At 41.8% G+C, this 14,050-nt stretch overlaps 1 protein-coding gene across 10 annotated transcripts in view; it reads left to right on the forward strand.

Moving 5' to 3' along the window:
• Positions 1 to 1,037: 1,037 nt before the first annotated feature.
• Positions 1,038 to 14,050, forward strand: part of GIGYF2 (GRB10 interacting GYF protein 2) — a 77,204-nt gene continuing 64,191 nt past the window's right edge. For 9 of the 10 annotated variants that reach the window (XM_063339728.1, XM_063339725.1, XM_063339727.1 and 6 more), the window contains exons 1-2: positions 1,038 to 1,163; positions 13,546 to 13,625. In XM_063339728.1, the coding sequence (XP_063195798.1) occupies positions 13,585 to 13,625 (41 nt within the window). In that variant the 5' untranslated portion in view covers positions 1,038 to 1,163; positions 13,546 to 13,584. Of the gene's footprint in view, positions 1,164 to 2,220; positions 2,248 to 13,545; positions 13,626 to 14,050 lie in introns of all 10 variants that reach the window. The other variant, XM_063339726.1, reaches the window with a different exon arrangement.

Consider the following 14,050-nt stretch of genomic DNA (forward strand, 5'->3'; position numbering starts at 1 on the left):
GATGCAGCTTATCAGAGGCCAGCCCTTTGCTAGGGAGCTTTGCTTTCACATGCCAGCCTCCTAAAAGAGAAATCTCATTCTAAGATTTTTCAGTAGCTCAGTCCTATGTTGCTCTCAGCTAAAAATATGTCCCAAGAATTACAGGCTTTCAACCCATTAGCTCACGAGAGTCAGTTGCGTTGGCTGCTGCATCATTTTTGGCCAGCGTTCAGCCTGCAATGGCAAGTATTTATTCACCTAGAAGAGGAGGGAGAAAGCTACGTGGATTGTGGCTGAAATCATGATTGGAGCGAAATTGTTTCAGCTGAAAACGGTTATACCTTCAGTAGCGCATAACAGCCAGGAAGAGGTTTTTAGGCTGAAGGAACCAGATGGGGCTATCCTGCACCATGTACTAATATGGGTTTTAGGACTAAAAATAGAACAGTATTTTTAGCTGGAAAAAAGTTTGCCTTGTGATTTTTCCACCGGGAAATCTGCGTTCAAAATATGTATGGCCTAATGCCCTCTGTCAGCAGCAGCAGCCGCCTCCCGGGCCGTCTCCCACCGCAGCATACCCACAGGCCTCCTCCGGTGCCTGGACACAGCACCCGCGTAAAACACGGTCGCTTCTCAGAGCTTCAGTGCTAACAACAGAGCCAGAAGTGAGCGAGAGGGCAAGGGAAAGAGTACGGCTGCGGGCGAAAACCTGTGCTCCTGAAGGGAGGAGGCAGTAATTTACCTCAGGGGCCGAGGCCCCACCAGGCAGTTTAGCCCCCACCCGGCGCTGGGGGACCCTGCCCGGCCTGGAGAGAGGCGGTACTGTCGCTAAAGGGATGGCCCTCAGCACGGCCCCGCCGCCATAGCACCCCCACCTTCCCACAGGGCTGTGCGGCAAGGGGAGGTGCGGTTCCCATCGCTTCCAGCAGGGGGCGCTGTGTGTGAGGGAACATGCGCGCGCAGCGGCTGGGGGACAACTCCCCCCCACTCGCGCGTCGTCACGCGGGCGGTGCCTGCCCGAGGGCGGGGGGGAGAGCGGCGTCGCTCATCCGGGTCCCGCGGCGGAGGCAGAGGGGGCGGGGCCTGGCCTCACGTGACGTTGCGTGGCGGCGCAACCGCCATCTTGTGTTGTTGGGGCTGAGGAGTCGCTGTGGCCGTGAGGGACTCTCCGTCCGGGAGCGCAGGTAACGCCGTCCCGCCGGCTCCCTGCCCCCGCCACTGCTTCGGCCGGCCCTGCCGCTTCCCCTGTCGCCGCCCTCCCGCTGCTGCCGCCCTTCCCCGCCTGCGATAGTGGGGCCTAGGCCGCCCCGCTGAGCACCGGCCTCGCCGGCGGCTCCGGTCCGCCGCGGGTGCCGCAGCCCCGAGGCGCCCTGCGGCCTACCGGGAGGCGAGGCCGCCCCCGTCTGGCGACGAGGGCCGCGCCCGGAGGGTCTCCCCTGCACGCCTGGCGATGGGCTTTTGCAGGGCTCGTTGGGCCTGGACCCGCTCGGGAGCGCGGGCCTTGCCTTCTCCATGCGGCTCCTTGGCAGCAGGTCCCGGCAGGGGGAGACGCTGCCTGTCAGGCGACGGCGGGGCGCTCGGGGCTCCTCACGCCCTCCGGGGCTGGCAGCTGCCTCTCCGGCGCCGTCTCCCCTCAGGCTGACCCTTGTGAACTCGCTCGTCTCCTCCCAGCCCGGTGGGAGTGGGCCTGTGATCCGGCAGCGCCGCGGGAAGGTGCGCCCTCATTGAAGCCTATGTGTGCCCCGCTCCGAGCACGCCCAGCCCTGTCAGGTTATACAGGCAGAGGAAGGAGGGAGCTCGTCGAGCACTCGAGCCTTTCTCCCCCTTCCCGCAGGCAGCAGGGTGTTGGGAGCAGCAATGACCAGCAGTGGTTGACTGGAGAGGCCTTGGCAGGCTGAAGAAAACATCGATCAGGATTCTGTACGTTTGGTATTGATCCAAGACAAGTAGTTTCAGTGTCAACAAAGCAGTCATCGCTCTTTCAACTCTGTGTAATTGCACTTTGAAGTGGGACAAGTTGTAGGCCAAAAGGAGATGTTGCCAAGTGGTACTTCTGGAATAAAACCTACATTTTCCCCAGTAACCTTGAGCTCAGTGTTTGTGGTTTGCTATTGTAGTGTTTTACATCTTACTATAATTCTGAAGTGTCTGTTTTCTTGGGTGGGAGGGGAAAGAACTTCTGAATTCTTATTATGTTCTTCTGTCTAACTTCTTGCTGCTCATTCTATTTTCTTGCTTCAGGAGCTGACTTGGGCAAGTTCCTGGAAAGTACGTGTGAATTTTTTTTTTCCTTTTCCCATAACTCTGCTGGTTGCTTTTGTTGTTAAGAAACTTTTTAATAAACACAAATTAATTTGTTGCTTTGTGAATAGAACATTTGGTAGATTCACAGCGTGATAATTGGGAACCTTTGTAAACAAAATGGGTTGCAGTTGTCACCAACAAAAGCTTTGTTCTGCTGTTTTTGAGCTCTGTTATTGGGTGTTGATTCCAATAGATAATAAGAGCTTTAGTATTATGAGGTATTGGTATTCTTGCTGTTCGCTTGAATAGGCATCCTTTGAACAGTTAGCTGATGCTAAGGTAAAAATGTGGCATGGGGGTGTCAACAAAAATGTTGGAGTGTCCATTGCCCCTTCTGCACCCCTCTGCCCCCCAGGCTCGTATAGTTCTACGGGTTAACTGATGTCAATGGTCACGTGTGTCAGTGTTAATTTCTCACTGAATGTGTGCTTTAAAAAAAAAAAATTCTGTCTAACGGTTGACTATAGAGATTTATCCATGGAAGTCGAGTGTCACTTCCAACAAGACCCACTTCTTGGGTTGAGACTTTAATAGGCCCTTTCAATGATTTTAAGAGCTGCTTAGGCTCTCCCAGCCCCTGGATGCATGAATGTTCATGGGGGTACCTGGTCACTGTATTTCTTTTAGTACCTTTTCTGAATGGTTTCTTGAGCCTACCTTTTAAAGCAAAAGCATAGAACTAAAATGCAAAGTGCTCATGTTGCAGCGATGATATGTTTCACAGGGTGCTTACAAAAATGATTTGATACCACAGTAAAAACTGGGACTCTTGTAGATGCTCTTTTCATTACAGATGTTGATCTTAAGAGGACTGTAAAATATCCTCAGATACTTCTGTTAGTGTTTTTTCTTGCCTTCTTAAAACGTACAGTAAATGAAAAATACAATCTTTATGCTGATGTAAGTGAAAAAAATGCTTGTAAATAGAGAGTTGAGGGCTTTACAATTTAATTTTTCTGTCTGTTTTACTGCTTGATTGAGGAGAAGAAACTGTGTAAAAGAGGAGTGCAAAGAAGGTTTGGAGTGGGTTTATGTTTTTTGGTTTTTTTAGGGCATTTAGACTAAGCACCATTGCATTTCTTCTGTGCTGTCTCCTAAGGCCAGTTGTCTAAATGGAGCTCTATCATAAACCAGAGTTTCTTATACCTGAATGTAAGAAAAAAGTTGGTAGCTCTTTTAGGATCTATAGGTACTTCATTTAAAAACAAACTAGATGTCAAAGTCATATGGAACATCTCATTGGGGCAGCTGACTGGCTGAAGAGGTGGTTTGCTACTACATGCCTCTATTGAAAGATCTGTCTAATTACTTAAACATACAAGGGAAACATTGGTTCACAGTAACTGACGAAGATGAGCTACGTACCTGGACCATGGTCTTTTTCTTCTTGTCTTCCCACTCCTTTAAAGTAGTTCAGGCCTCCAGCTCTCTTTTTTTTTTTTTTTTGTTTGAAACACCAAGAATATGAAATTGGATTCTGCTTACTTTTGTCTGATCTTGTAAGTTCCAGTAACTGTCAAATGTATGTTTCTTATTGTTTCATTGAGGCCTTTAAAATTCTTTCTTGGGACTCTTAAAGGTACAATGTTAAATCTTCTCAAAGTAAGATTTAGAAAAAAATTCCTTTTTCTAGCATCATCATTTTTCTGTTTGTGTGGTGGTGGTGTTTTTTCTCTCAGTGCTTCTGCTCAAAGATGAGTAGAGATAAGCTATATTTAATTCATGAATATAGATAGAGCTAAGGGGCAGACCAATAAAATTTCCGCTTACAAGCGTAAAAGCACGGGCCTGATCTGCCGCCTTCTTCCTACATAGCTTGCTAGAGATCCATTGGATGCCTTAGTAAGGAGAAACCTGTCTCCTCTTTGTTATTGAAGAAGCGTTTGTGTTGAAAGGGACTGTTTCTTTGTCTGGTTTTCTCATCAATTTATTTTAATTCATCGAGTGACACTTGAAAACCTAGGTGTCTGAAATGCTGCGGGGGGGGATGGTACTTGCTTTTACAGGAACAAAGTCAGTTATCAGCCTAGCTTAGCCGCTCCTTTCCCCTCTTGCAGTCAATTCCTAAATGTTTTTTGTTTGCACAAGTAGTCTTGCTTGGAAATTGAACTGAGAAAACTTAGCAAGTTTGCTCAAGGGTACATAAGTTATGCATGGAACTAAAAAGAATTATCAGTGCTTTAAATTAGAAGGTCTATACAACATTGGCCCTCTTGTGGTTGATGGCAGTATATATATAACCATGTAGTTCATCATAGTGATGTTTAATACCATTATTTTAAGATCTTGAGCTCAGATGGTAGTAAAGGATTATAGAAGACAGGTCTTTGCATTGCTTTGTTAGTAGCTGAGATTGCCACAGTGTGTTGATTACAAAATGCATCCACTTCTCTTTTTTTTTTTTTTTTTTTTTTGGTGGGGGGTTGCTGCTTGATGTCTGTGTGGGAAGCTACACTGTGATTGAAATTTTTATGTCTCTCTTGCCTTTTTATTTTTGGGGGGGGGAAGGATACACAGACTTGTTTTAATGTGTCTGAGGTTTATGGCAAGCATGAAATCAAAGCGTGTGTTTTCAGAAGTGAGTCTCTCCTGTAATACTTAAAGCTTATAGATATAAATATATAGAAGCTGGATATCGACCTCAGGACTGAGGAGAAAAACAGAAGGGATACCAGGACCTCTGTAGAGTTAGTAAAGTCTGTAGGTCAATGAGAAATTTTGATGATTTTGTTTTAAAATCATCTTGTTGACAGTACCTTTTGGATCACTTACTATTTTTTTGATTCCCTCAGCTAATTATTAAAGCTGTGTATTATGATTTTTCTATTGCTTTGGCCATATGTTTTTAAAAAAATCTAGGCAAATAAGGAAGAATGATTACTTGATGCCTTCAACGGTGGCTCTTGTATATGTAATTTGTCATTATAAACAGGTGAATGAGCTTACATATAATGTGTTTGGAAAATAAACTGGTGAGAAAAATATTTTTGTATGTTAAATAGGTGTTATTGCAGTGAAAGTAAGTGTGATGCATTGCACTTTGTGAAGGTAACATTTTGTTACTGGGTATTTGGTCCTTTTTATTCAGTAGAGAAATACTTGTTTCATGTTGTGGTTACTAGGAAATACTTTTCTCTTTTGTCTCTGACAACAAATTGAAGCACTTTGCATTCTGTTGATAGTATTTCATGATAAAGATACTGGTTTGTGTGATTGGGAGGTTCAGAGGCTGTAGATCTACATGTGTAGATCAGATTGGGTAAAAGCAGATTTGTGGTCGGTGCATGGCGGTGTGTCAGTTCAGATCGGAAGAAACAGAAGGAAAAGGTGCACTTTGGGTGATGTTTTATGACAACGAATAGGTAGTTGAGTTTATGTAACTTCAGACTTGGAGTCTGAATGTCATGTGTCAGGGAGTTGCTGTGGCTGGCAAATAATGGATGTATAAACTGATTTTTATTTATGTATTTTTTGCAGCTGCATATGGTAGGATTTGAGGATGACTTAGGTTGGAAGAGACCAGCCTTTGGTGTTGTCTGCTCCAGCCTCCTGCTCAAAGCAGGGCCGACATCAGTGTTAGGCTGAATAATGTGGGTGAGGCTGATCATGGAAATAGCATATGGCAAGGCTTTTAAGTAAAAGCATCTAATAACTTGATTTAATAAATTGGAGGCCCAGTTACCATTAAAACCAGGGGAAGCTTTTACATTAGGCATAGTTAATGCTGAATCATCTGTATATATAATTTTCTCTATTTATGTTACACTATGTTTTAAGAGTACTAAGGCAGGATCAGGATGACATCACAAGTCAGTATAAAGGTATGGTTTTCAGAACAAAACAAGTGAGGTTTTTCTGTGATATTAACATAAAAAAGAAGAAGAATGATAAGCTATTAAATGATGTCATTCATATGTAGTAACAAGTTACCTTCTGACTTCCTGATTGCAATCTTACACACATACTGATGCTCTGTTAGGACTTTTTATTAGACAGTTTCTCACTGTTGAATATTTGAAGTATAGGACATCTCAGAACTGCATGAGTAGGAAGCCTTAAGAAGGGGGTGGGGGCAGAGGATTTCTACAGAGGCCAAAGAAGCTGCTTATGCAAATGACACTTAAAAACAAAACAAAACCAAACCCCACAACAACCCAGATTTGTTAATTCAATGAATGTTTTCAGTGAATGCAGTCTCAAGCTCTGTTCTGCCATTTTGAACATACGTATGTGTGTGACGACTGGGAGAGAGGTGCTTCTATGTGGTTTTGGTTGCATTCACATGGTCTGGCTACTGGCCTTGTTGAGGAGCAGATAGACAGACTCATCATCCTGATCTGTAACAACTTGTGGAATAGCACGGACTAAATGTTTACCTACCAGCAAATTTTCCATGTACAAGGTAGAGACAGATGTGGAAGTGATTTTTTTCATCTGGAAAACAAGAGTTCTGGCAGGATTTTTGGGACAGGATTTGGAATGAGAAGTGGTTTGTGTTCCAGCCAGTGGCAGGGCCAAGGGTGTGGTCCCCTGACTCTGCTCACAGCTTAATCGCCTTTGGCTGGAAGTCTTATAATAAAGGTGGAGGTCAGACTGCTTTCTGGCAGAGAAACTGGGAGAAGCTTTCACATTTGTTCATGTTCAGGTGAAGCAAGAAGTGGATGGCTCTCTAACCTACCTCTCACCACCAAGGGTACAGTAATAGGTAGGAAAGGAGGAAGATGTCTGGAATTGTGACATTTAATGTTCCTTTATTTTTCTTGGGTTTTGTTAGGTGTGCAAGTCTCCATAATCTTTCTTGTCATCCTATCCCAGAAGAGCTTCAGTGCCTACTTTTTGTATTTGTCATTCTTGACTATGGTGTACCATGTTGCAAGGTGCAGCACTCCATGAAGTTTTAGATGGATCTGGATGAAGTAGGCAGAGGGCAGTCAGTTTGGTCATGCCCTTGAGAATGTCTTGGGCAATTTTTGACCAGAAACTGCTGAGAAATGGAAACGACAATGATTTGAGACAGAAAAGTTATAAGACTTTAAAAGAGATCTAAAAATGTAACTGGTAATAGAGGTGTAGCTTCTGGAGAAGTGGATGTTTTAGACATTGTTCCCTAGGAAAAACTTCCTGGCATGAAAGTAGGTAGGCCTTGAAAAATTCACCACCTTTTTCAGGATAAAGGCTTGGTAAGCCATAAGGGACTACTCTGGCTTGTCTGGCATCTTGTGTAATGTGAGCATTGGATTTTTTTTAATTAATTTTCTTTTAAACTAGAACATACTTTTTAGGAAAATCATTTCGTGTTGACCTGAAGATAGCTTACTCTGTTGTTTATCTCTCAATGTCTTGCTTTAGTCCCTTCACTGAATAAACTTGGGTCTTCAGCCTTTTTCACCTGCATCATCATTTACAGACTGAGCAAGCTCAACAAATAGAGCTTTGGTGGGTTTGGGTTTTGGGATTCCCCCCCCCTCCCCCCCCCCCCCCCATTGTAAGGCATTTGTCATGTTTTATCAATTTTTGAACACCTTATTTATCAGCTTTCTTGCCTTTTGGACAATAGAACAGGACATAGTATCCCTGCAGTGATAAAACCCACTCTGTACTCACTCTATATTTCTTTATTCCTGTATTCATAGTTTTATGTTAGCTCTTCTAGTCAGTGTTGTATCATGTATTCCTTTTCAGCTGATTAATGTCATAAATCTCAGATTGGTTTCAGACTGTGTTTTTCCAGAATAGTCTTGTATTTGTCATGTATCACCTGTGTTTTCTGCTGGTGAGTCTTTTGATTGTGTGCTTGGCCTTATTAAATGCAACCTGCTATACTGGACTGAGTAATTGAATAATTCATAATGGTATTATTGATGATGTGTCATTTCCATTATTTACCATATCCATGTTTGTCATCCTCATGTTTTAGAAGTTACGTGGGTCAATGTTACAGATTCTGTAGAAGTAGAGGAGACCTCCTTACCTTTTACTATTTTGAGACTATTTTGCCTTCTGATATTAGTTGTCGTAGATTCTTTGGAAGAGAAGGTTAAAATAAAAAAATAGGTTGTGATGATTTGAGACTTTTCATGTGGTTCTGAATGATTTTGTTCTTTTTAGCATTGTACTTAATTGAAGTGTCCTGTAGAAGTTAAATTCTATTTCACCTACTTGTTGAGCAATGAAATTTCTACTGTTTCAAAAGTATATTGTGATCGAATGTCTTCCATAAATCTATGTTGGCTGGCCTTAATTATGTCAGTGTCCTTTAATCAGTGTTGTCTGCTTTAGCCAATGATTAATATCAAACAGACTGATAGTGTAGCCACCTGAGTCATCCTATTTACCACTGTACTTAAAAGGTAGCTTCCATACCATTTTGGATCATCTTTAATATTTCACGAATTAGAGAAAATTGGCATTAATTATTCAGTCAGCCTGTTATTTTTTTTAAAAACACAGTTACTGGCACCAAAGTTAGCTAGCTCTGGTAGCTGTCTGTGGAATGTTTTCTTGCTTGTGGAAGGTGAGGTTTTATCATCTTGATGTAATGTTGCTGTTGCATGGTGGAGCACTGCTGTTGAATTCCTGTTCCAAGTTTATTCAAGGAGAACTTGGTTCCTTGCTCTTAAATTTGCTTGCGTTAGATTGCCTTTATGTTCTTTGTCTTCATGTTCTCAAAGTTTTCATCCAATTTCTAGGTTAAAAAGGCTGTTTCAAACCTACAGTAGCAATATAACTACCTTGAAATGAAAGGGTGCTTTTCTTCCTAAACATCTCTGATCAAACAGTAGACCGTTTCAAAATAAAGGAGCTGTGTAGGGGAAGGATCAGTGGTACGTCTTTTTTCCAAGGTTTAGGTTTCCAAAGTTAATAAAAAAGCCTAAGCAAGCAGCAGCCCCAAAGCTATAAATTGCAGTGACAGTCCAAGTCTTTAAAATTATTTTTTTTGTCTGTAGGAAAGATTAGATGGGCAGACCTGAATGCAGACATTGCTTAATCTCAACTTGGGATGCTGAGAATCAGTTTATCTCTATCCAAAACAGTAAAACATCTTGGTGAGACAGATTGCCATGTAGTACAAGTTGACAGAATTCTTTAATGGAACTGTAGGATTTTAACATTGCCTGGAAACCTTAACTCAAGTGCCTGTGAGTAAGGGACAAACCTTAAAATGGCAATTTCATATAAATCTTGAGGTTGAGCAAAGTCTGGGTGTCGTGGACTCACGGCAGTTCAGCTCTTTCAAAATCTCTAGAAAACAGCTTTTTTCCTAGATATTTATTAGCTAGCTATACATTTTAAAAGAACACACCTTGTGGCTAAAATGTGCTACATAATTGTAGACCTTCCTTAAATATTTTTTTTCAACTGAAACATCTTATGCATTTTAACACACAAATCTATCTGGTAGAATCAAGTTCCGACTTGTGTCTGAAGCAGATGTTTCTGAGAGCTTTAATGAATTTGTCAGGTACTGAAAAGTGAGCTTGAAAAACAATTTAAAAAAACCGTGAGCCTGGTAAAACAACTATCGTACATAAAGCAAACCAATGAAATGAGCTGTGTGGTGCTGATAGCAACTTCTGTACCTATAATATTACCTGTTAATTGTGAGTGAAAGCCACTTAAAGGCTTAACGTTACTGGATTACATTTTGTGTCGGCTCAGAGGATGGACTTCTGACTTCCAAAGTACTAAGCTGCTGGTGAAATAGAAAGGATGTTTTTTCCCGAGCCAGTCCGCAGGTTTGTGGTGGGGCTAATGTGATTTCTTCTCTTTTCAGTCCTGCATGCTGATAGCGGGTCTGTGGCTGGGGTACTGCCCCAGGAACACCAGGTCTCAGTTCCAGTTTATGAAGCAATTCTGTTTTTCCCCTAATACGCAGGAAAACTGCAACTCTTTGTAGGGTTGCATTGGCACCTTGACCAAGGATTGACCTGATTTGAAGAAAATCTTGGAGAAAAGGTTCCCCTTTGAAGGAGTGGTGGGAAATCCTCAGGTAGCGTTCTTGCCCAAACAGTGGTGCTAATTTGGCATTATCAAAATATGGCCTCAGCTTCTTGCTTCAACTTGAGACTGTCCGTGTGTGCTCCTTGTCCGTATAAAATCTGTGGTTGTGCAGATTCCTCAATCAATAGGCATTAATTTGTAGAAAATCTTGATCTACAAAATGCTAGCAGTCCAGAAAAGGGGCTTTTCCTTCATCAAATGATACCAAGGAGGAAATGTGCTAGGTATATGTTATTTTTGTGATTTGACACCCTTGATTAATAAGGAGGCACCATAGATAAAAAAGACCAAAATTAACATTTTAATTATTAATATGGAAGTTAGAGCCTAAGAAAGTTATCTAGGTAGTAAAGATCAGATAAATTCATGCCTTTTCCTAGCCAAAATAGTTAAATTTGTGACCTGGTTGCTCACTCCCTTTTCTTAATTCCTCACCCTTTTTCTTGCTCCACCCTGACTCTCCTCTCACAATGCGAGTGTCGCATCGTCCACCCCAACTTGCCTTTCCAGTTAGTGCAGCTGCTTTGCGCACCAACAGTGTGTGTTGTGCAGTCCTGTCAGAGGTTCCTCTCCAGTTTGCCTTCTGTGCTCTCACCTCTTTGCCGGTTTGTAAAGCAGCAGCCAAAGCATCACATGGTTTTTGCCTTCTCTTGTCTGCACTGACATGGCTAAATATACTCCTCTTGCACTTGCTGGCTTAGCTTTTGTCTCTTTTTTTCTGTTCCTCTGCTCCCCTCCTCACAAATCGCTACCTGTTTCCAGAGTGCCTGCTTTCCAAGGGCTTTCTCTCAGCTTTGCCTGTAATTTCTTTTTCACATATGTTTTATTTCTGGGTAGCGTTGCCTATTAGGGTAAATTCACCTGTTACACCTACTCAGATCATCTGCAGATCTGGCTTTTATTCTGTGTGGGTTTTTTGTTGTTTTCCCTGTTCAGCTACATTTTATCCACTTACAGGTGCATGCTTTCAATTAAAAATTCATACAGTCAGAAATTATAGGGAGGAAGTAATTTATCTGGATGCAACACAGAAGAGGAAGCCAGCAAAGAGTTCCCAAAACTAAGTGCAGTGGCCAGAATGAGGGACAAGGAAAGGCATTTTGCAGCTCAGTGGGATGAGATAAGCAGGCTTTTGCGTATGCTTGTAGGTACTGAAGTGCAGACTAGGAATCTAGTAGAGAAAGATCCTCAGTATCCTCAATTTTTGGGAAGGAAACCCAGAGGCTAAAGAGGGATGGGGCCCAGTGGATCCAAAACTAGTAAACCGCTCGATCCTGGCTGGTTTTAGGTACTTTATCCTTGTATCTGATGCTTTTCAGCTGCGTTTTCATTGCAGTTTAACGTTCAGTGCCAGCCTTTTTGGTATTACTGGTACTAAGCTAACTTTGATGTTAGGAGCTAAAGATTACAGGTTCCTTGGTGATCCATGTGGGTTAATCTGAAAATTTTTCCCCCCTGACACACACCCCCCAGCAGAAGGATTACAGGCGTTGCAGGAAGCAAGGGACAGCCATCCAATTAAGGTTACTAGGAATGATGATGGTGACTTGGCTCTGATGAAGTGTGCACAGTGGTTTGCTTGAATTGCCCCACAGTATTTCACATGTGGCTGCTCTATGTCATCTTTAGGTATCGAACCTTGTAGCTTGATTTGCAGAATGATGAATGGATACACCGTGAATGTTCTGATGAGCTGTCGGCTGCTTCAAAAAGGCAACCCAAATCAGACCAAAATAATCTCAAACCAGGCCTGTGAGAACAGCTGGATGTTCTTGTATAAGCTTCTGGTGCATGTAGTGGGGATGATCCCATTTCATTATATAGGGTTATTGTGAAAATAAAAATACTACAATTTGTATATAGATTGTATTGTGTATGGGAAGAAGTTAATATGGCATGTGGTAAAAATACACGAGCCAAACGCTGGTTGGCAGGTTTAGGCTGCAGGGAGTTTTGCAACTGTTCGTAATCTTATGCCCAAAGATTTGGGTAAAATCTGCTCAAGCACTTTTAGCGTAGTTTTTTGGCATTTTCTAGCTTTCAGGCTAGTGACTTTTTAAAAAAAAATTAATATCATTACTTCAGTAGCATATATATGAGAAAAAAATGTTTCCTTTGTTTAGTTTTGTCTTTTTCTTTCCACATCTTGCCTTCTCATGTTTTGGTTTGGTTTTCTTTTCCACCACCTTTTCATGCAAAGTATGGACAAATTTATGAAGCTCCTTATTTATTCCTTGGGTCTATTAAGGAGCAGAGTTCTGACAAGGAAAGCTCCCTTCCTACCATCTGTCTTTATGGGTTCTTGAGTCTAATCAACCAGTTTCTGTAGGTCATGCTTCAAATCCTTTTTTGTTTGGGCTTTGGCTACAGAGTACTTGATTTTTTTTTTTTCTAAAAACAAACCCGCTTCCTCTGCAGATCTGGATTTTGCCATTGCTGGAAGGAAAAAGGAGCTATATTTTCTTACTGCAAAAGGCACTTCTCCAGAACTACCTGGTCTGGACTTGGCTCTGATAGAGAAAACTTCATAGCCATCCCTTAGTCTTGTTCTTTCCCTCCAGTATGGCTTCATCAGCTGTTGTCCATACGTACTTGGTATATAGCAATTTGACCTGACCTTCACTAGTGTCTTCAGGACCTTGGATAATAGGAACAAAAGTAGCTGAAGTCTGAAGTTGTGTGTCTTTTTGTTTAATAAAACCAAGAATGAGAGAAATACTGTCATCTGTCTGCAGATTTAGGAGGATCTCACAGCATTGAATGTACTTGATCTTTAGAAGGCTTATTTTTGAAGAATGGAAATTTCTTGAATACTCTGCCACTCAACTGGCAAATCTTTCTTGCTGGAACTCTAGTGGGTTTTTTATCCTCTGGTAATTGTCAGGAAGCTGCAATTCTGTTAATTAAGCATTTATGTTCTTACAGAAGAGGTTTATGCATCCAGTTCTCCGTGTTTGGTTGTCTTGCAGTAATCACTGATTTGAAAAGGGATTGTTTGTACAAATTGTTTCTTCAGGCACCCTGATCCAGTGTTCTTTTTGAGCTGTTAAGAGGAAGCTAGGGAAGAGATGTTGATGCAGTTACTCCTATATTAGTAAATTAATTAAAAAAAAAAAAGTAGTACATTAATTTAAAAAAAATATTCCACAGTCATTTTTTTCCACTTCTTTGCAAGACCAGTTGTGCTTTTGTATTGTGAAGAAATTTATGAAGGACTGTATTAAGCCACTTGTTTTCATAGTAAACATTTTTATTTTTCAGGTTCACGCTTTTTAAAAAGGAGGAATAGAACAGGAAAAAATGGCAGCAGAAACTCAGACACTTAACTTTGGGCCTGAATGGTGAGTTTTTTCTGTTTTGTGAGACTCTGGAACCTTGGCTAAAATTTTAAAAAAGCATTATGAATTCCTGTCCTTTGGGACTGAATTGATTATGAGACTGAATGGGTTATAATGTCTTTATTGTTCTATACTCCTTCACCTCAGTCCCTGGCCTGTGACTGAAAGCAATATTATAAAATTAGCCTTCACTTTGTAAATGGGCATTGTGTGTGAAATCAGTTGGGTTTCATGTTATGGTAATGCATAACATTCACATGGCTGGCAAGTATCTGAGGGAGGAATAATGTTTGTGACATCGGAGGTATACACAAAGTAAGGGAAGAAGACATCTTTCTTGTTTGGTCTTGCCCTGTGATACATAAGGCTGTTGTACTTAAACCTATAGCTAAACAAGGTCTTCCCCCCCCCAGTATTTAAAAAAAAAT

The sequence above is a fragment of the Chroicocephalus ridibundus genome, chromosome 6 (assembly GCF_963924245.1).
Source record: "Chroicocephalus ridibundus chromosome 6, bChrRid1.1, whole genome shotgun sequence".
In the NCBI taxonomy this organism is placed as follows: Eukaryota; Metazoa; Chordata; class Aves; order Charadriiformes; family Laridae; genus Chroicocephalus; species Chroicocephalus ridibundus.